This window comes from Eumetopias jubatus, unplaced genomic scaffold (genome assembly GCF_037043125.1).
Source record: "Eumetopias jubatus isolate StellerSeaLion01/CBP00866 unplaced genomic scaffold, mEumJub1_p1.0 scaffold_11, whole genome shotgun sequence".
NCBI classification, from domain to species: Eukaryota; Metazoa; Chordata; class Mammalia; order Carnivora; family Otariidae; genus Eumetopias; species Eumetopias jubatus.
Window position 1 is genome coordinate 86,689,077 of NW_028274817.1, and position 21,371 is coordinate 86,710,447.

Here is a 21,371-nt window from a genome sequence, read left to right on the forward strand (position 1 = left end):
TTTTAAATTTTAATTACAGTATAGTGAACATACAGTGTCATATTAGTTTCAGGTGTACAATAGAGTGATTCAACACTTCCATACAACACGCAGTGCTCATCAGGACAAGTGCCCTCCTTAATCTCCATCCCCTATTTCACCCATCCCCCCCACCCACCTCCCCTCTGGGAACCGTCAGTTTGTTCTCTGTAGTTAAGAGCCATTATTTCTTTGAATTCATTTTCAGTCCCACTCTCTCTTCTCCTTCAGGGACTTCAATGATATGAGTATTTACTTTTGTTATTGTCCAACTGGCTTCTGAGACTCTGGGATGTTTTTCCCTCATTTATTCACTCTCTTTTGTTCAGATTGGAGAAATTCTATTGTTCTGTCCTCAAGGTCACTGATTCCATCCTGTCATCTTCATGCTACTGTGAGCCCATCCAGTCTGTTTTTAATTCTGATTATTTTTCACTTCTGTAATTTCCATTTGGTTGTTTTTCGTAATCCCTGTTTCTTTGCTGTAATTTTATATTTTTTCTCCTTTTGTTTCAAGAGAATCTGTAATTGTTTATTGAAGCATGTTTTTTTCATATATATATATATTTAAAGATTTTATTTGTTTATTTGACAGAGAGAAACACAGCGAGAGAGGGAACACAAGCAGGGGGAGTGGGAGAGGGAGAAGCAGACTTCCCGCAGAGCAGGAAGCCCAACGCGGGGCTCCGTCCCAGGACCCTGGGATCATGACCCGAGCGGAAGGCAGACGCTTAATGACTGAGCCACCCAGGCGCCCATTAAGCATGTTTTTAAATGATGGTTGCTCTAAAGTCATTGCAAGGTAATTCTAATATCTGATTTATCTCAGTGTTATGTCTTTGTTTTTAAAAAGATGTATTTATTTACTTGAGATGGGGAAAGAGGGCAGGGGGGAGGGGCAGAGGGAGAGGGAGAGAATCCTCAAGCAGACTCCCCGCTGAGTGCAAAGCCTGGCCCGGGGCTCAATCCCAGGACCCTGAGATCATGACCTGAGCAGAAACCAAGATTTGGACACCTATCCGGCTGCTCCCGCCGCCCCCCCCGCCCCCATTATGTCTGTTAATTGTCTTTTCCCATTCAAGTTGTGATTATACTAGTTCTGGGTATGATGAGGGCTTTTCCATCGTCTCCCGGACATTATGGATGTTAGGAAACTCTGGATCCTACTTCAATCTTCTGTGTTAGCAGGCAGTTCCTCCAGGTGTAGTGCACAGGGCGTGGCCTACTTTTGTGGACTGTGGTTCCAATGGCAGTTTGGTTTGTAGGACCCTTGCCCTGCTATTCTGGTCTGCGCTGTCGGTGTGCCGCTTAAAGCCACCTTGAAAACTTAGGTGGTATTCCGCACTGTGGTTCTGTTCTCAGACTTTTGGGCATGTTGATTTAGTGTTACCTTTGGGTCCGGCAGGTGTCTTTCCTTACTTCCCATGCAGATTTAAAGAATCCCTTTCTCCAGCTCCCTCCTCCCTGGGAGATCCTTCCTTCACGTTCTAATTGGAAGCCTGAGGGGCACCAGCTGCCACTGGCAGACCAGGGTGAAAGTCCAGATTCCTCACTCTGTCTCGGCTGACACGGCAACACCCTGTAGGGGAAGCATCTCTCTGGATCCTCCCGCGGATGCCAGGTGGGAGGGAAAGCGGCAGATGTCCACACTCCCCCACAATCTCTCGTCCAACACCACTAGCAGGAGAGGAAAGTGCCTTCCCTGCCACCTGCCACGTGGTGGGGGTCAGGAGACCACCAGATGGGGGATTGGGAGATGCCGGGCCTTCAGGGGCTGGAAGTGCTCACCCTGGTTACCTGCTGCTGGGGGCGGGGCACGGTTGCGTGGACCCTTTGCTGGGTGCCCGCTGCTGCTGTTGGCGGGGGCAGAGCATGGGGCTGCCTGGGGCAGTGGGGGCTCCAGCTTGCTCTGGATGGGTGCCAGGGGTGGGGGCGGAAAGTGCTCCCCCAGGCTGCCTGGTGCTGCCGACACTCCCACTGTCTTGGCCTGTGTTCCCAGAGGGAGAGGACAGCATCCCCCCTAGCCTCCTGAGGCTATTGGATGGGGAACGGAAGTCTCTAGTCCCTCTTCAGTCTCCCTGACACCTCTAGCTGGGTTAGGGTAGGTGCTGTCAAAGGTTTCTCTCCTGCTGCCCTGGGATTCTCTCTTTTCCTGGTCTTTGGCCAGAAAGGAAAAGTTTTGCTTTGGTTTTGTTGGTCTCTGTTTGTTTTTGTCTGCTCTGGAGAGTCTAGGTTGCAGGCTTCTCCAGAACCCAGGCTGGGATTTTGAGAAAACAGGGAGCACACCACTGTGTTCCCTCAAGTCCTCTTGCCACCACCAGAGTCTCTTTATCACGGGCTTCAGTATTATTTACAGGGATTCTAGTTAGCTGTACTTAGCAGGGAGGAGCAAGGAGAAATGAGTCTATGCCCTCTTGTCTGGAACTTGAAGTCACCTCCTGTTTTAAAAGAAATTAATGAAATGATTAACAAAGGGTTTGTTTCCGTTGGAAAACAGAATTTGCCTTTGGTGACTTCAGTTTGCACTTTTTTTTTTTTTAAGTCATCACTACGCCCGATGTGGGGTTCGAACTCACCACCCGGAGCTCAAGAGTGGCAAGCTCTGCTGACTAAGCCAGCTGGGCGCCCCCAGTTTGTACTTGAAAGCCACAACTATTTTTCTTCTTCTTTTTTAATTTGTAAAATGGAACTGATGATGGACTTCAGGGGAGTGAGACTTTCAGGAAGGCATAGGGGGCTGTCTATCTTTGTTGACCCCACGCATTGGTGAGACTGGATCTTGCAGACACTTTGATGGTGTAACTTGCCAGAAATAGGCTCAGAAGACCAAAGTGAAAGGGCCAAAGAAAAAGAAGTAAATGATCACTCTTGGCAAGACCTCTCTTCCTTTTCTCCTCCTTTTCTCTTCTCTCCAATCTCTCTTACCCATCACACCAAATTTTACATGATCAAAATTAATAATGGGCCCCATTTTCCTTAGGTAAGTAAAATAGCCACTTTCCATCTAAGTTCATCTGCCTATACATGTAATATATGTGTAAATCCAGGGACAAATGGTCTGGGAGAATACAGACCAAACTGATCATTGTAGCTACCCATGAGTAGTAGGGATCAAAGTGGATTTTAGATTTCTTTCCATTTTTTAGGCAAAATAAAATGGTATTATTTGTATAATTAACAATAATAAAACAAAACAACCTGTGCACCTGCCAACCTGCAGATCAGACATGAGAAAGTCTGAGATGGAGAAGAATTTAAGAATGTGCCCTTTTTCCTGAGTCAAAAGCTATTTCAAACTTGTGAAATCTGGTGGCATCTAACATTTGTTCCGAACTTCACCACTATGACTCACAGGAACATGTTCAGATGAAATTTGGAAAAATGCTGATTTTTCAAACAAAAAAGCAATTGTAAATACCTGGCAAGTTTCTCTGCACTCATGGTTGAACTGATTACTTGTAAAAATGGTCTTTATATGCACATGAGTAAATACAAAGGAAACTACAGTGAGAGAGTGTATGTAGCCAGTGTGACAAGTTCATGGGCACTGGTAACCTCACTTGATTCTTTGCTGCATATTGATAATCTAACATAATGCTGTCAAATTGAGACTATATTCATGGAGGGAGGCAGAAAATCAATAGTTGTAGAGCACCTGCTGTGTTCCAAGTGTTTAACATATTTCCTCATCTAATCCTCCCCCAAACCCTCAAGATAACCTCAAATAACCTCCATTATTTCCATTTTACAGGTAAGCAAACTGAGGCTCAGAAAGAAAATAACTTGCCCCATATCATTAGTAGATGGTAGGTACACTTCAAGACAAAATGCTTTCTACCCTTGTATAGGTTTGAGTATTTAAAGCATCCACCACTTTTAATGGTTATTTATTTAGGTTTTATTATTTTTTAACAGATTTATTTTTTTTGGGGGGGAGGGACAGGGGGGAGAGAGAGAATCCTGAGGCAGACTCCCTGCTGAGTGGGGAGCCTGCTGTGGGAGTGGGGCTCAATCCCAGGACCCCCAGATCATGACCTGACCGGAAACTAAGAATCTGATGCTTAACCAACTGAGCCACCCAGGCGCCCCTGTTTATTTAGGTTTTTAAAAAATGTATCCTTAAGTCAGTTTTGGTAATATTTTTCTACAAGTGTAATGGCAGCCACCATTTTTATCCCAAGGGAGAGTGGAAATAGCCAGCTAACCTAGCCCTGTACTCATTAAACATTTGTGGCATGAGGAAATGATTTACAAATGAAGAAATACACACGGGTTCCTTGAAATACTTCCTTCCTTTTTTATGTGTTAAACTTCCCTTGAACTGGAGAACTAATTTTCCTACCAATAAACTGAAAACAGTTTAGTGGAATCAGGCAACAGCAGACACCCAAAGGATGAATTGTAATCAATGAAGCTTCCTTTTACCAGATGGTTAATGACCTTCATAGACCAAATATGTATTAATGCCAATGCCACAGATTGATGATATTGACTCTCTCTCTTCTTGGAAGACTGTCTGGGTTTGTGATTTATTTTCACAAAGAATGAAGTGTTCACTGATGGAAACTGAAAACAAAAGGAAACACCAACCATCACTGTAATGGTCAGTTTTATATGTCAATATGGCTAGGCTGCAGGCCCCAGTTTTTCAATCAAATACTAATCTAAGTTTGGGGTTATTTTGTAGATGTGATTCACATCTATAATCAGTTGACTTTAAGTAAGGAAGATTATCCTAGATAATCTGGGTGGGCTGGACTCAATCAGTTGAAGGCCTTTAAGAGCAGAATTGAGCTTCCCTGAAGAAGAAATTCCACCTGTGGATAGCAGGATCAACCTGTGCCTGAGTTCCATCCTGCCCTTCTTGATACTCTGCCCTACAGATTTAGCATTTTGGACTTGACCTAGCTAGCCCCCACAATCACTTAAGCCAATTCATTGCAATAAAATTCTTAAATTAGGGGCACCTGGGTAGCTCAGTTGGTTGGGCGTCTGACTCTTGGTTGGGCTCAGGTCATGATCCCAGGGTCCTGGGGCTGGGGGCTGCGTTGGGCTCCCCACTCAGTGGGGAGTCTGCTTGTCTCCCTCTCCCTCTGTCCTTCCCCCCACTCACTCTCTCTCTAAAATAAATCTTTAAAAAATTCTTAATATATGTATCCTAATGATTCTGTTTCTTTGGTGGAATTCTGGATGGTACAATCCCTGTTTTCACTTTTACGTATAAAACCAGAATCTATATGCACTTAAGAAAAACATTAATTTTCCCTGAACTTTGTATTCTCTCTTTAGATTGGATTTCCTAAGTCAGAAATTTCGAAAGGGATTAAGAAGTGTCTGATTCCAGAGAATACTCAACGTTAGAGACTAAACATCATTTTCCATATTGAAAGTAAACTGCACCATGTATGGCTTAGCAGTAGTTCCTCTTGGGAACCATCATCTAAATCAGTTCTCAGAGTCTGTATTCAGCTTTCTGAAGATAGAAGCACGACTTAATGTGACAGAAGCCCATGAAAACTGTCGCAGCCCTTCTATGCTCCATCCAAGTCCATCCATAAATTTTACATGTCTGATGGGATATGTGAACCAGTTGTTTTAATCACAACAGTAATAATTTTGTTCCTAAAGTTCTTCAGAAATTTCTTGGGAATTTACTTTCTGGGAGACCTTACCCAAATTATTTCATCCCATTCTTTATATCTCTGAAAGAACCTTTGGGTTACTTTTGGATATGTTCTGTTTTTTTTTTTTTTTTTTTTAAAGGTTTTATTTATTTGTCAGAGAGAGAGAGCAAGCGCACAAGCAGGGAGAGTGGCAGGCAGAGGGAGAAGCAGGCTCCCCGCTGAGCAGAGAGCCCGATATGGGACTTGATCCCAGGACCCTGGGATCATGACCTGAGCTGAAGGTAGATGCTTAACCGACTGAGCCACCCAGGCGTCCCACTTTTGGATATGTTCTTAAACTTTTCTCCTCCCATCTGTTCATGGTGTATTCTAACTAAACAGATGGTAAGCTTCATGTGGCAAACACTAGTAGTCGCTTACCCAATATCCATTCTTTTCACCTTCACTGCCAGAACCTCCATTTTTCAAGGAGATGATGTACCCAGGAAGAATACTCACCTCCGCAGCCTCTCTAGAAGGTAGGATGGCCATGTGATCCAGCTCTGGCAAATGAGACAGTAAGTAGATGTCTACTGAGTAAGGCTTCTGGGAAAGTGTTTTTCTGACAAAAAGGACAGACTTAGCTGGCCTTTTGCCATTCACCTTCTCCAATCTTTCTACCTAGAATGCAGTCACAAGACTTAGAGGTATTGATGATGAGAGCCATCTTACCAGTGCAAAGAAAAAGCTACAAGTTTAGGATGGCAGAGCAGGGAGAGCCTGGGGTCTTACAGGCATCATGGAGTAGCTGGGCTGACTCGCTGCTTACTCCAAGACTGTGTTACACGGGTCCTGGCATGTTCTTCTTCTTCTTCTTTTGGTCCCCTACTAACAGTTCCCTCCATCTTCCTACCCCATCCTGCAGTGCTCAGCTCACAGGTTCGATACTCATAGCTATTCAGGAGAAGGTCCTGGTTAAGTGGCATCTATAAGAGGAGTAGAGCCCCCTCAATCACGTTCATATTTGTATTCGTCCAAACAGTACTTATTTGTCTCAAGTGGCCAACAGGGGGGCAGGTATGGAAGTCTTGGTGTCTGTCCACAGTGAGTTTGGTGTCATTTTGGAAAAATAAGACATGAGAAAAGTAATACTCGAAGGTTTTGTATGACTAAGGAGAAGAACTAACACTGAGGCTCGTCCTTTTACTTAATTTCACCGAATACTCAAAAATAACGGCAAAGCAGTCATAATTCTCATTTTACAGATGAGAAAGCTAAAAACAACATAGCCTGTGGAGATCTACCTGGGGAATATGTAGCAGAATGTATACCAAACCCGGGTATAATGATTCTCAAATCTACACTGCTGTTCTTCGCCACTCTGACATGACTAGTTCAAATGATCAGGGCTCAGTGGCTTACCAGAGCATACAGAACTCAGGCCAGTCCCAAAGGAAGGACAAAACTTGAAGATTTGGGGTAAGGGAGTGGGAAAAGGGGGAGAGTGATCAAGGGATTCCAGGCAGGGGGAGGAACATAAGCAAAGACCAGTTTCCACTGATCATGTCCTATTTGACAAGAGATCAAATGGCTAAAGTGGAGGACTGAGTTCTTTAAACAGGTAAGTTATCTGTTGGCTTATCTCAACAGCCTGTGATAATCATTGTGGGATATACCGAGGTTAATTTTATGAAAGTACCTGGCATGTAAGTTTCTGCTCAGTTTTTGATGTTGTTTTTGTTCTTTAAGAAAGTGGTCCCAGACTTAAAAACAAAAGTACACATTACTTGGATTACTCAAAAAGTAAACAATCTAGTTTGGGAGAAAATGAAATGATTTACGAGTTCCAAAACAGAAAGTGTCACAAGATGATACAAAATTATTGATAACAAAACCACCCCCAAGGGCTACGCTCTTAACTTCTAAGCTCTTTTCCCCTGCTGTGTATGGGATTACTTCTGCAAGAAGTAAGCAGAGATCTTCAGTAGGTGCCCCAACGAGGAGGCTGATGGAATAACCAGGCAGCCGACAGCACACATTAGGTTGACGAGGATGGGCATGAAAAGGAGAGGATGGAGAAAAGAAATATTTCAACCACCAGGTTAGTTAAGAACAGATCTGTTGTAGTAGTAGCTCTCTCTTGGGGTTGCTGGATCAAATGAGATTTTTTCTTTTTCTTTTTTTTTTTTTTAAAGATTTTATTTATTTATTTCAGAGAGAGAGAGAGAATGAGACAGAAAGCACGAGGGGGAAGGGGGTCAGAGGGAGAAGCAGACTCCCCGCCGAGCAGGGAGCCCGATGCGGGACTCGATCCCGGGACTCCAGGATCATGACCTGAGCCGAAGGCAGTCACTTAACCAACGGAGCCACCCAGGCGCCTGAGATTTTTTCTTTTTTATTTATTTAGTTGACAGAGAGAGACACGGCGAGAGAGGGAACACAAGAAGGGGGAGCGGGAGAGGGAGAAGCAGGCTTCCCGCAGGGCAGGGAGCCCGATGCGGGGCTCGATCCCAGGACCCAGGGATCCTGACCTGAGCCGAAGGCAGACGCTTAACGACTGAGCCACCCAGGCGCCCCTCAAATGAGATTTTATATGTAAAGTGCTTAACATAGAGCCTGACATATATAATAAGTAGCTGCTCTATCTAGCAGCATTTAAAAACCCAAACCCAACCACACTTAAAAGATTTCTGCCCCTTCAGATAAGGTGGGAGGTCCCCCTTCACATGTATTTGAGGTGGGGGGAGGGGAGAGGATGCAACATTTTCCCATAAAAATGCACTCATTTAAAACTTAAGAGGGTAGCTCTCATGTTGTGTCCTTTTTCACAATTTAAAAAAACTCACTCATAGAAATGAGTTTTATAAGGGTGAAGGAAGGGTGTAACATTCTGAGCATCTATTTACTGTGTGTCCCGTGGTTTACATTTTTCCTTATACAACTGACCCCTGAACAGCGCGTAGGGATTACGGATGCTGCCCCCCACCTAGTGTAACTTTTGACTCGCCCAAAACTTGACTACTAATAGCTTTACTGTTGACCAGAAGCCTTACTAATAACACAGTGGATTAACACATATTTTATATGTTCTGTGTATTATATACTATATTCTTACAATAGAGTAAGCTAGTGAAAAAAAATTAAGGAAGAGAAAATACATTTACAGTATTATACTGTATTTATCAAAAAATCTGCAGAGAAGTGGACCTACACAAATCAAACCCACATTGTTTAAGGGTCAACTGTACTTACTGCTATTATATCCATCATCAGGATAGCGCCTGTATGTAGTGCTGTCAGATTCAGTGTGTAGAATACCATATAGGCCTCAGATGCTGCCCTATGGCCACAGCCTTCGATCATTTAGTTTGCTTTACAAGTACATGTTAGCACCAAAAGATTTATAATACAATACACTTGAACAAAGATGTATAAAGAAGATCGGCATTTTTTTTATTTCAAGGTGAACCCTGGTTCAAGTTAGAAACCTCTGACTTTTCAAACCTGAGCATCACATTCATGCACATTTCTCTCTTTTCTGTGTTATGTTACCTTTAAAACAGTAATAGGAAGGGAGTGATCATATGCCACCTGAGTCTTGGTCTACCCTGACTAAATGCAAAGCAATACTTTCTACATAAGAAATTACCATTAAGTCTCATACGAAGACATCGATATAGTTCTACCGAGGAAACGGAAAGAAGAACCACTTAAAGTAAGTGATGGGTAGAGCGTGCCGTTTAGGGTTTTACTCTTCTTTCAAATTTCACATTTATAATGAAGCCTTTGTTCCAGGACAGAAACAAGTCATCACCACCACCATATTCCCCCCTAGAATTTGGAGCCACATCAACCACTCCCCTGAACAATCTGCACATGGCTTGTGGATGATGGCCAAGCTCATCTCTGAACACCAGAAGTGGGAAGATATCAAGAGATAAAGAAGGAGGGTAACAGATCGGAGAGAGACTAAGTGACTACCTTTCCTCATAAACCCAAAGCAAGTAGCTGACTGCTTTTTTATTTTAACTCAGCCCTGGGCCTCAACAAGTGACCACAGTGGCTTTATGCAACATGTTGCCCAATCGGATAAGACAAACTTGAATACAAAAACACGTCAGAAGAAAATTTCAGTCAGAATTTGCTGTGCTCTTATCTGTTTCCAGTGAATACCACTGATGCTCTCAAAGCTCCCCAAGAGCCCCAGTGGGCAGAGACCGTGGTTACTATTTCAACACAGACCACTTGGGGGAAAATAAATCCTGCAGAATGTCTTTTATTCCAAAGCCGGTCAAGGAGAGTAGAATGAAGCACTGCATTGTGTCATCCAATTAAAAACATTTATTCAACATAGATCAGCTTATTGGACCCTAAGCTACTTTCTAGGATATACAAAGATGTCCAGGCCTTGATTCTAGCGCTCGAGGAACTACTGGTCGAGGGCAGAGCTTCTCAAACTTTAATGTGGTGTATGACTCCCCTGAACATCTTGTTAGAAGCTTATTCAACGGATCTGGAGTGGGGCAAGAGGTTCTAACAAGCTCTAGGTGCTGCTGCTGGTGGTCCACAGATCACACTTGGAAGAGCAAGGGAAGCATGGAGAGAGAACTAGCATAAGGTGTGAGAAGTACCTGGACATCTATACAGAGGACTGTGTGAGCACCAAGGAGGAAATGCAGCTGAGAGTTATAAAAGGCTGCATACAGAAAATGGGTAAGCCGAGTCTTGTTCCCCCGGGGGTCCCAGGGGAAAGTCAGGAGCCTACACTGTAGTTCAGCGATGAAACTCTCCTACCCTCAGTTTTCTCATCGGTAAGATGAGGGACTGAAAATGTCCGGACCCTTCAAAGTCCTAAAACCAGAGGACTCCACTGAGATAAGCTTTCGAATCACTTAAGATATGATCTGTTTGGAAGTTAAGGTGAAATGGTTATGAAAGATTGGACTTTTACTTATTTACTTTGCTAGGCAAAGAACTTTATTAACCTTGCTTCAAACTTTATTTCCAGGCTACTTCAGCTTAATCAGCAGCAAAGAATGAAGTAAGTATAAGCAAAACCTGCAAAGAGTGGAGGTGTTCAAGGGGCTTGGGCTTAAAAATATTCGCGATCTATGTCTTATCAGATCCATGAACAACATTTTAAGAAGCAGTCATAATATCGAATAGCAGCTCCCAGTAACTTCCTCAAGTTTTATATTCTTTAGAAGTTGACTCTGTTTGGTTTGCTTTGTTCTTGGAAGCCTCCTCAAAATTCTCCACGAGATCTGGAGCTTTATTATCATCCTCCTCTCCGGTAGCGAGTGGTGCTTTTCCGTGTACAGATCACTTGGGCAGAGCTTCAGCCAGTCTTCTTCAAGCAGTCAGACGGTTGGCACCATGCTGGTTGAAGATGCTGGGTAGCATTTCTGTCAGCTGCTTGTCTCAGCATGGCCTGTGATGGTGCGAGTGTTTGCTGCCGGGGATGGCCGCACTTCAGGGCTGTGAGGGTGGACCACTCACTGTTCCTTGGCTTGGGAACATAGTCACCTCTTCAGTATGATATTGTTTACCCCTAAGTTCTTTAAGGAGAGCTGAAGTTTTTGTTTTTACCATCTGCTTTAGCTGTGCCATGAAACATCCTCTTTTGGCGAGCAGTCACTTTCCCACCAATGCGCACCTGGGCCTACCGTTGGGCGAGTTTCTCCTGGTTTGTGCTAGTTTCTTCGATCTTGTTGGAGTGGAACCGCGACTGTGCTGGGGACTAGGGTTGGTGCTCAGGGGGTCTCCAGCACACCAGCTGGGGTTAGGTGCACACACACAGGGACACCTATAAAAGGTTTTATTAATGGGCTAACAAACTGACCTATATTTGACACATGGAAGTGTGTCAATCATAAGAAAACAGCACTTAAGTCTTCGCCTCTTATACTTGCTTTCTCCTATTCAGTTGCCCATTTGTAGGTGGGTGTACGGCTCCCCAGCTGAACTCCTTAAAAAGAACACCATACTCACTTTATGAATACTTAACATTCATAAAGTGTATTTTCAAGGTATACTTTATAAACATCATTTCATTACTTGTCATATAGGCCAGTTACTTTTCATTAGGACAATTACAAGTGGACCAGATTAAACTGAAATTGGGGGCACCAGGCCCCCCTGACGAGGATCAGAGCCCAGCTGACGAGGATCAGAGCCCAGCTGACCATGCCAGGGCTCTCGCCCACCTGTGCTCCTGTTCTCCCACCATCTATTTGTAGGTGAGAACCCGCCCTCCCCAGGAAAGCCCCAAATACTAGAAAAGGGAGAGACTGCTTTTTGGAACATCTTGCTGGAGTTTGCCACTAAAAGCCGAAATGTCAAAAGAGAAAGATGTGGTTTAAGGGCTTACTGCTTTCCCTCCTGTGTAGGACTGATTGCCCTCCAACACTATCTACCAAAAAAGAAAACCAAGTCAACAGTGAATTATTCCATTTTTGCAAAAAAAAAAGAAAAGAAAAAAAGAAAGGTTTTCATTCCTAAAATTCAAATTTTTTAGTGTTAGGCTTTTAAAGGATAAAGTATTTTCTAGAATGGATTTTGAAGGAGTAATCATACCCTAATTATAATATCATTTCTTTCTATAGAGAACAAAGTTAAATATGTCGCTTTTAAATGAGAAAAATAAATTTTAAACTTGACACAGCAAGAACTATCCAATAAATAGGAAGTAATTTTTCTTTTTCTTTTTTTTTTTTTTTACAGATTTTATTTATTTATTCATGAGAGACTGACAGAGAGAGAGGCAGAGGCAGAGGGAGAAGCAGGCTCCCCGCTGAGCAGGGAGCCTGATGTGGGACTCAATCCCAGGACCCCGGGATCATGACCCGAACCGAAGGCAGACACTTAACCAACTAAGCCACCCAGGTGCCCAGGAAGTAATTTTTCAATTGTCTTGTACCTTTCTATTTCCCCTTCATGGTCTAAACGTACATGGAGATGCTTCATACATAGAAAAAATAACGAATGTTATTTAAAAACTAACCGATCTGTAGTTTCAGTATTTCTGATCTTATTGAAAAAACTAACCAATCTGCAGTTTCAGTACTTCTGATTTATGAGCTAGGAGAGGGAGAGGTTGAGTACAAATGGCTGGTTAATTTGGTAAATAAGGTCCATTTGTATAAACCTGCAAGAAATTATACCATAAACAATTCATTATTTTCTTAAATATGGAAGAGAGAAATGCCTAATCTTAGTATTCAATCATAATAAAATGTATCTTTCAACAAAGGAAGCATTATGTTGGAAATTCCTAAGATATAAACAAGTTTTCTGCTTCCTTTGCATTTCTCTAGAGTACTTTGTACACAGACACACACACAAGGCACACAGCTCACGTCTCATTAACATAAGACAGAGATTAGAACCATCTACTTTACTTTTATCATTAAAAAATTTGTGCCATGATCAAATCTTGGCACATATATGAGTAGCTGTATGTTATAGAAGCGCACCTCAAAAATTAGTGTTAAGCCATTTTCATTTTATTTTATTTTTTAAAGTAACTCTACCCCCCTCAGCGTGGGGCTTGAACTCACGACCCTGAGATCAAGAGTCGCATGTTCTACCGACTGAGCCAGCCAGGCGCCCCAGCCATTTTCGTTTTAACGACATTTATTACAAATCACGTTTATTTATAAACACTAGATATAAATTACATACAAAAGCTAGACAGAAATATACAGAAGCAAAAACAGCAGTACTAATAACACAAGAGAAATAAGCGAATATAATGTTTAAACATGTATAACTTAATAAAATTACTAATTTTTCCTTGCTAATAAATGGTCATGAGTTAAAAGGCTATTAAAAATGAAATGCAGTATAATTACTATCAACATTTGTTATTATAGAAACAACAACCATAGCACTACTTATTTTTAAAAATCTTTTCAAACATTCAGAGGCCAAATGACTGTCCTTAAAGACAATTTAAGCTTGGGTAAAAGCTCTTATCCAACTGAAGAATGTAAAATTTTAGGCTTTGGTTAATAGATACTAAATTTAGTGGGTATTTTAAAATTAACATCTCCCTTATATGTTATATTCCTGAGTTTTTTGCTAAAATACTATAGATAAAATAAAGAACTCAGTCTACAGCTTTGTGTAACGTATTTATTTTTAAAAACCAAAAGGTACTATAATTACTTTAAGTGTGAATAATGGGATTTAATAATGTAATCACAATCAGAAGAATAAGCTTAATTTAGCTTAACCGTGGGAAAAATCAATGCCCTCTGACCACTAATTACAAAGCTTATTTGTAAATTATGATTATGATTATGTTAAACCTGTCACCAAGTTTTATTTGCATCTCATGAAATCATTCTGATTTAAAGAAGAGGTTGAGAATGTAGTATAGAATGCTCTTACAAAAGACTGAAATAATACAATGCTAATGGTTAGCACGAGGCCAGACACAGGGTAGGTAGTCAATTTTACTTATTAAAGTGAAAAGTCTTTGAATGTATTATTTTGGAACATCAACACACAGTTCAATATAGTAGTTATAAATTAATCTGATATATTCAAAAGCAGTTTATACACATGAAAATACATTTTTAGTAAAAACATAAGAGGGATTTTTATAAGTGGCTATTTTCAGTCTTGGTTTTACCAAAATAGATTTAAATTTAAGGTTCCTTTTAAAAATAGACCTATGAAAGCTAATTTCCTATTAGCTGCTATATACGATGTACATGGAAGGTTCAGTCCCTTCTCTCCAGATCACCCAATCAACATCTTCTGAACTGATTACTTTAGCTTGCAACAAACTCCTCACAACCGGCTTTCCCCTGGAGAATGAGGCAGCGTATCTGGGGCCTGGGTCCAAGGATGTGGATTTTTAAACAAGTAGCTCTCCCCTGCCTCCTGGTAAATAATTACAGTCAGGTTGATTTGGGAAATAATGCTTAAAGCAGCCAAAAACAGTTTCATCATGCTTGAACACTACTTGATAAATTAGGTGTATCTGATGAAAATCAAATCTCTCTAGTTTTTTTTTTTTTTAATAATCTGCATAGCTTATCATCATGGTTAAGCATTTCATACCTAAATGTCACAAGATTTTGTTCCAATTCTCCTGATAAACCACAAGAGCTAGTGATCTCACCTTTTGGAAAGCTGCTGGTGGTCGGGCTTCTATACATTTAGCCTTGGCCTTGCATATGCCTTTCCTTACCAGGAAGTACAAGGGTCACCTAGCAGTTGCGTTCAAAAACTAAACGGTGTAGAATTTATTCACATAATCCTACTACTCACAATGTAGTCTTGAAACAGCTACACCAACATCAGTTAGTAGAGTTAATTGCAAAACTGGTTATCAAATCCCTATTAATTAAGAAAAATGCAATTTACAAAGTACTATATCAATTCTGCGTACAAAATCTCACTTGCCACATTAAGCAATTATTTAACTGGCTATGTATACATGAAAAAAATGTGCAGAGGTTCATTCTAATCGATCGACTAGTAATGAATCTCTAAATTAAAAAAGAAAAGAAGCAATGGAATGTATTCTCAAACAATATGGAGCACTGAGGAAAGTTTAAATTCTTAGAGATTTGAAAGGATATTTAATTATGATTAAAATCATGAACTGCTAGCCACTTCTGTGTTCTAATAACGGTATCATAAGCAGAGAAACAAAACCACAATCTTATTGAAGTAGGTTAAATAGTTTTTAAGCTGATTAAAACTACTGAATTTAAAATGAACTTTTTTTTTCTTTTTTTTGTAGGCTCCATGCCCAACACAGGGCTTGAACTCCCAACCCTGAGATCAAGAGTCCTATGCTCTACCGACTGAGCCAACCAGATGCCCCAAAACAAACTAATTTTGAACCTGAAGTAAATGATGCAGTATTCAACAGTTTACTAAAAAATAAACATTAACAGTTTTATCATTAGTAAAAACCGTTGCTAATACACAAATTAAAAAGGGCTTAATACCAAGTCCTTGGTTCCACATTGCACTTCATATTCCCATCTGTATGTCAGCAAAGTTGTAGAAGCTGTCTACATCTCCAGATGCTGTCTCCTTGCTTTCTGATACAAACATCTATTTTAAATATAGAAGAAGCAAAAAATAAATACCAGTAATCCCCAAATTCCAAAGCCCATGTTGTCTATAGAACAGTCACAAGCTTGCTATTAGAAGAAATTCAAGTACACCATTTATATAATATTTAATCAGTATTCTGGAGAATCCATACAATATAGTTTCAATAGCTATAATGTAAATTGAGCTCTTTTAAAAGCACTTATGATATAATTAAGGTCTTCGCTTTCATAATACTTCAGTTGTACTTTATCACACTTGGAATTTTACTGTTTTTTAAATATACAAGAGTCAATATTATGAAAGCTACTTACTGAATAGAGGTTTATTTAAAGAATTCTTAGTTTCTTCTATTTCCTAATAACAATCTCAATAGGCTGAGAAGCAAGACTTGAGATTATCATTTTTAAAGCTGCTAAAGATATATTACTCATTTTAAATGAACTATCTGCTAAACAGAAGTAAAGCAGTACTCGGTAGAACCCTCCAAAAATCGTTTTTACAAATGTCAGCCAGGAATTAGAGGAGACCTGGGCTCTATTCTAGCTTTATCATAAACTAGCTGTATGATGATGACAATTCATTCAATAAATCTCTGTGGGCTCACTTTCCACACCTGCAAAATGAGAACACTGGAATTAGATAATCTTTGACTCCTCATTCAGATCTAAAACCTCCAAATCATATAACCATTTTCTCTTTGCTTCCTTTTCTATTCAACCTAATCATATTTGCCCTTCCCCTTAGTACTGTTGTGATGGCAAAATGAGACAAAAGACAAAGTAAATTATGCAAATTCAAGAAACTATTAGCCAAATCAGACAACAAAACCAAAAATTTTATCTCAGATATTTATCAAAAAATTATTAGTTATATCTATACTCATTTAGTACTCTTATATGTTTGGTTTTTAAGTTATATTAACTCTGAAATTCTTAGATACACCAACCTCATCAACATATCTAGAAACTACCTACATGTAACGACTTCTAGATATAGCTCAAATTCATTGTGTTTTTGTTTTTTTTTTAATGGGCTCTGTGCTGGGCTCGAACCCACCACCGTGAGATCAAGACCTGAACCGAGATCAAGAACTGGACACTTAACCGGCTCAGCCACCCAGGTGCCCCCCAAATTCAATGTCTGATGAAGCATTACTGAAACAAATAAAAATGAACAGTGGGCAACAGGATCATCCATCTAAAGTATATAATCTTAGAACACTTTTCAACATATCACTAGTTTTCAAAAAAGGAAGGCCTTAAAGAGACATTTAATGAGACTTTTTACTTTAGAAACTCATGTATTATTGACGGTTTTTAAATTAGTAGATTCTTGGGACGCCTGGGGTGGCTCAGTTGGTTAAGTGTCTGCCTTCGGCTCAGGTCATGATCCCAGGGTCCTGGGATTGAGCCCGACACTGGGCTCCTTGCTTAGCGGGGAAGCCTGCTTCTCCTTCTGCTTGCCATTCCCCCTGCTTGTGCTCTCTCTGACAAAAAAATTAAAAAAAAATCTTTAAATTAGTAGATTCTTATTTTGTAAATTTTTAAGCAGTTAAAATTTTAATTTGGCAAGGAAAAACCAAAGCTTAGCTCCCAATTGTTTACCACCGATTCTAAAAATCATGGTCTGTTGTTTTTTTTTTTAATTCCAAGCAACAACGGGGATAAAAGTACTATTTAATTGTAAGGAAAAGGAAATGACATGAAAGGTCTGACTGAGATAGAAATAATAAAATCTTGTACCTTGGTCCCATTGAATATCTCATTGACAATAAGCTGGCATCCTTCTACAGCTCCATCTCCATTAAACTCCAAGGCAATAACAGGACCTATAACCAAACATAAGAAGTGTTGTCTGAATATGAATACAAATCATTTATTTATTTATCTATTTATTTATTTAGAGGAAGTGTGGGGAAGGGGCAGAAGGAGAGGGAGAATCTTAAGCAGGCTCCACACCCAGCACGGAGCCTGACACGGGGCTCGATCTCACGACCCTGAGATCATGACCTGAGCTGAAATCAAGAGTCGGATGCTTAACTGACTGAGCCACCCAGGTGCCCCCAAATCTACTTTAAAATTTATCTTTTTATTCTTTATATTGTAAAGAATCTCCAGCCTCTTCCTTGGGGGGTAAGAGAAGAAGTAGTAGACAGATGAGACACATCACCTTAGCTACTTCTTCCAACTGTAATCATAAAACAAATTAACACAGTCTCATCTTATTATGATGGGTAGCTTCAGTGTTATTACAGGACTACGGTCACATTTTTAAGTGTTAGAAATAGTCTGACTTTTCTGGTTTTCATTTGTCAAAAACCATAAAAAGTCGACTCATTTAGCAGTACAAAAAAATAGTTGATAAGATGACAAATAAGATCAAAAGCAATTCAAGTCACCCCAAGTAGGTTTTGCCAGGCAGCCAGTCTTGCTTCCAATTCTCCTACTTATCAGCCAAGTTCTGGGCCACCAATAATGAAGCTAAGCCAAGCAGGAATTGAAGCCAGGCACCAGAAGTAATGACCATCTGAAAGTAGTTTTCTTGAGTGTGCCTTAAAACTACATTCTAGAACCAAAGACCAAGTTTTTATTCTCTAAATAGAATATTTGTTCCTCCTTTCCCATATATTAATTTGAATACTTTTAAACCCCCTGTACTTGAAATTCAAGTGTAAAGACTTATGATTAAGTTTGGCTTGGATTTAAATACAGCACTGGCACTACTGGCGTCAAATTGTTGGCAAACGTGGCCATAAGTCAGCCAAGCAAACTATGTCCTTCACTTCAATTACTAGTTATTCAGCTATCACTATATTCCTTAATAGATTTTCTTTTTAACTTATAAAGTAATGGATATGTCCTAACCTGTAGAAAATTATAAATTTCTTGAAAAAAGACATAAACCCATTAAACAAACATGGAGCAACAGAGACTAAGAAGTACTAAGCAATGAAGTACTAAGGTGAATGTAGGCATGTGCTGTATGACAAGACACAAGAACAAGGGAGAAGACCATGCTACACTGGGCACCAAAAGACCTGAGGGCCTGTGATTTAATATAAACAACAAATGCAGAAAAGGCATGACACATAACAGTAAACTGTACAATGAGATACAGAGAACAAAGTATGAGTTTTTCAGGATCACAGTGTACAGATCAAGACAGGTGCTATATAAAGAAGATAACCAGGGAACATTTTCTCAGAAAAATGCATGATTCTCTGTCTGGGGCAAGAAATGGGTAAGATTAACCTGGAATATCTTGTTGAGCCAAAAAGCAAGGAGGCTATCAAAGGCCAATACAGTTGTACCAAAAGGACACAGGAGCCAGCCTGAAGGGGCTCCCAATGGCCAAAGATGAGACACTGACATCAGAAGGAATAATGACTGCAATTTATTAAAACATACTGAATATATAAAAAGTCATGAGCTCAAAATGATATTTAGAAGAGAGAAACAAAATTCACTGGACGCCAATGTAGGTTGCTCATGCATCAATTCATTACTGTGAAAACCGGTAATTATTTTCCCTTCATTTATTCTGCTTTTCTGTTATGAAGCATATTCCAAGTTAACCAAACAGCTCTGGTATACAAGAGGAGTTCTGTTAACATCCATTAACATATGCAGAGGTAGTGACATGGTTAGAAAATGATCATTTTGCAACCCCTAATAAAATAATTGGATCCTGGGGCACCTGGGTGGCTCAGTTGGGAAAGCATCTGCCTTCGGCTCAGGTCATGATCCTGGGACCCTAGGATTGAGCCCCGCATCAGGCTCCCTGCTCAGCGGAGAGCCTGCTTCTCCCTCTCCCTCTGCCTCTCCCCCGCCCCCCGCTCGTGAGCTCGCTCTCTTCAATAAATAAAATCTTAAAAAAAATAATTGGATCCAGGCAATAGTCATCAATGGTTTTAGCATCCCACAGAGAAGACTGACAGGAAATCCTACGGTGAAAAGCTAAGATCGAGATCACCTAAACCTATTGATCAATCAACTAAAGGTTTAACAAACATTATAAGCCTTCTCATTTAATACTATAGGAAACAGTAACACCAAAAAAGTAACTAAACCTGAGTTTAAGAAGGCTTTGCTCTAACTTCTGATCTATAATAACTCTGGAGGAACAAATGAAACAAACCCATGCATACTACAGGACAACTGACCAGGTTTTTTGTGTTTTGTTTTTGTTTTTGTTTTTACAAGAGAAAGGCATGCAACAAAAAGGGGGGGATGACAGACCACCTGTTTCTGGTTAAGAGAGATATAAGGTAACAAAACTACACACAGTGAGTGGGCCAATTTTCGATCTGGATCAAATTACCTGAAAATACAGAAAGAATGTTTTCAGATTTGAGGAAAATGTGAATATGGACTGGGTATTAAATGATATTAAGGAATTGTTGTTAATCATGATAGATGTGATATTATATTGTGGTTACTTAAGAAAACATCCGTCTTTAATTTGGTTTTAAGATACACACAAATACTTGGGGATGAATAACAGCACATATCAAAATTTGATTAAAATATTTCAGCAAAAAGGAGATTATAGATTACTTTTTGAAGTATGGCAGGAAGCTGATAAAACTGGGGGTTAGGTACACATGAGGTCATTGTGCTTTCTACTTTTGAGTAGTGATAATACATATGGAAATTTGCAAAAAAGTTTTAAAAAGTGTATTAAACCAAATAAATATTGAATTAAAAAGAAAAAATTGAGGGGGTGCCTGGGTGGCTCAGTTAAACATCTGCCTTCGGCTCAGGTCAAGATCTTAGGGTCCATGTCAGGCTCTCTGCTTGGCAGGGAGCCTGCTTCTCCCTCCCCCACTTCCCTGTTTGTACTCTCTTTCTCTGTCAAATAAATAAATAAATAAAATTAAAAAAAATACACAAGGGACAGAAGACTAAGACTGGAATTAAAAAAAGAAAAAGTTGATAATAAAAGTAGGGTTTCCAGTTTTTACGAGAGTGGAAAGTTTAAACTAAGGTAAATTAGAGCATGCTTTTATTCAGGATCACTACAAGGAAATACAATAGATACACTGTTTAAAGTCAAACATTTATTACTGAAAGTTCCTGTATTCTATAAAGAGAACATAATCTAGAATTCAGGAACACAATTTTGGTGGAATAACCCATGCACGTAACTTGGTTGACAGTCGTCTTTTGTTTGTTTGTTTGTTTAAGTAAGCTTTATGCTCCATGTGGGGCTTAAACTCAGGACCCCGAGATCAAGAGTTGCATGTTCTACCAACTGAGCCAGCCAGGTGCCCCAACTTGGTTGATATTCTTTAAATAGAACATGATGAACTTCCAGGAAGTGACCTAATAATCTACCAACAATGAAACGCCAACAAAAAAGGTAGACTGGTACATCAGTTTTGATTAACATGTTGTGGATAATCCTAAATTAAAAAAAAAAACCCTACAATGCTGACAATGCACTTTTTAAGCAGTCCTACTTGTATAATGATGCTGACTACAATTACTGTGATTATTTCAAGCTTAACTATGAGGTCAATAAAGATCACTGGTTAACTTTTTAAAAAAGTATTCTAGTGTGAACATCTTATCAAATAGTTTGCAGTAGCTTTGGGGCACCTGCACCCCAATGTTTATAGCATCAATGTTCACAATAGCCAAAATACAGAAAGAACCCAGATGTCCA

General features: G+C 40.0%; 1 protein-coding gene across 6 annotated transcripts in view; it reads right to left on the reverse strand.

Annotated features, from left to right (window-relative positions):
• Positions 1-1,889: 1,889 nt before the first annotated feature.
• Positions 1,890-21,371, reverse strand: part of RP2 (RP2 activator of ARL3 GTPase) — a 63,952-nt gene continuing 44,470 nt past the window's right edge. For 3 of the 6 annotated variants that reach the window (XM_028113388.2, XM_028113384.2, XM_028113389.2), the window contains 2 exons: positions 17,447-17,532; positions 13,105-15,701 (listed from right to left, as the gene is read on the reverse strand). In XM_028113388.2, coding sequence (XP_027969189.1) covers positions 15,618-15,701; positions 17,447-17,532 — 170 coding nt within the window. In that variant the 3' untranslated portion in view covers positions 13,105-15,617. Of the gene's footprint in view, positions 2,457-9,053; positions 11,428-13,104; positions 15,702-17,446; positions 17,533-21,371 lie in introns of those variants that run through there. The other 3 variants (XM_028113386.2, XM_028113387.2, XM_028113385.2) reach the window with 3 other exon arrangements.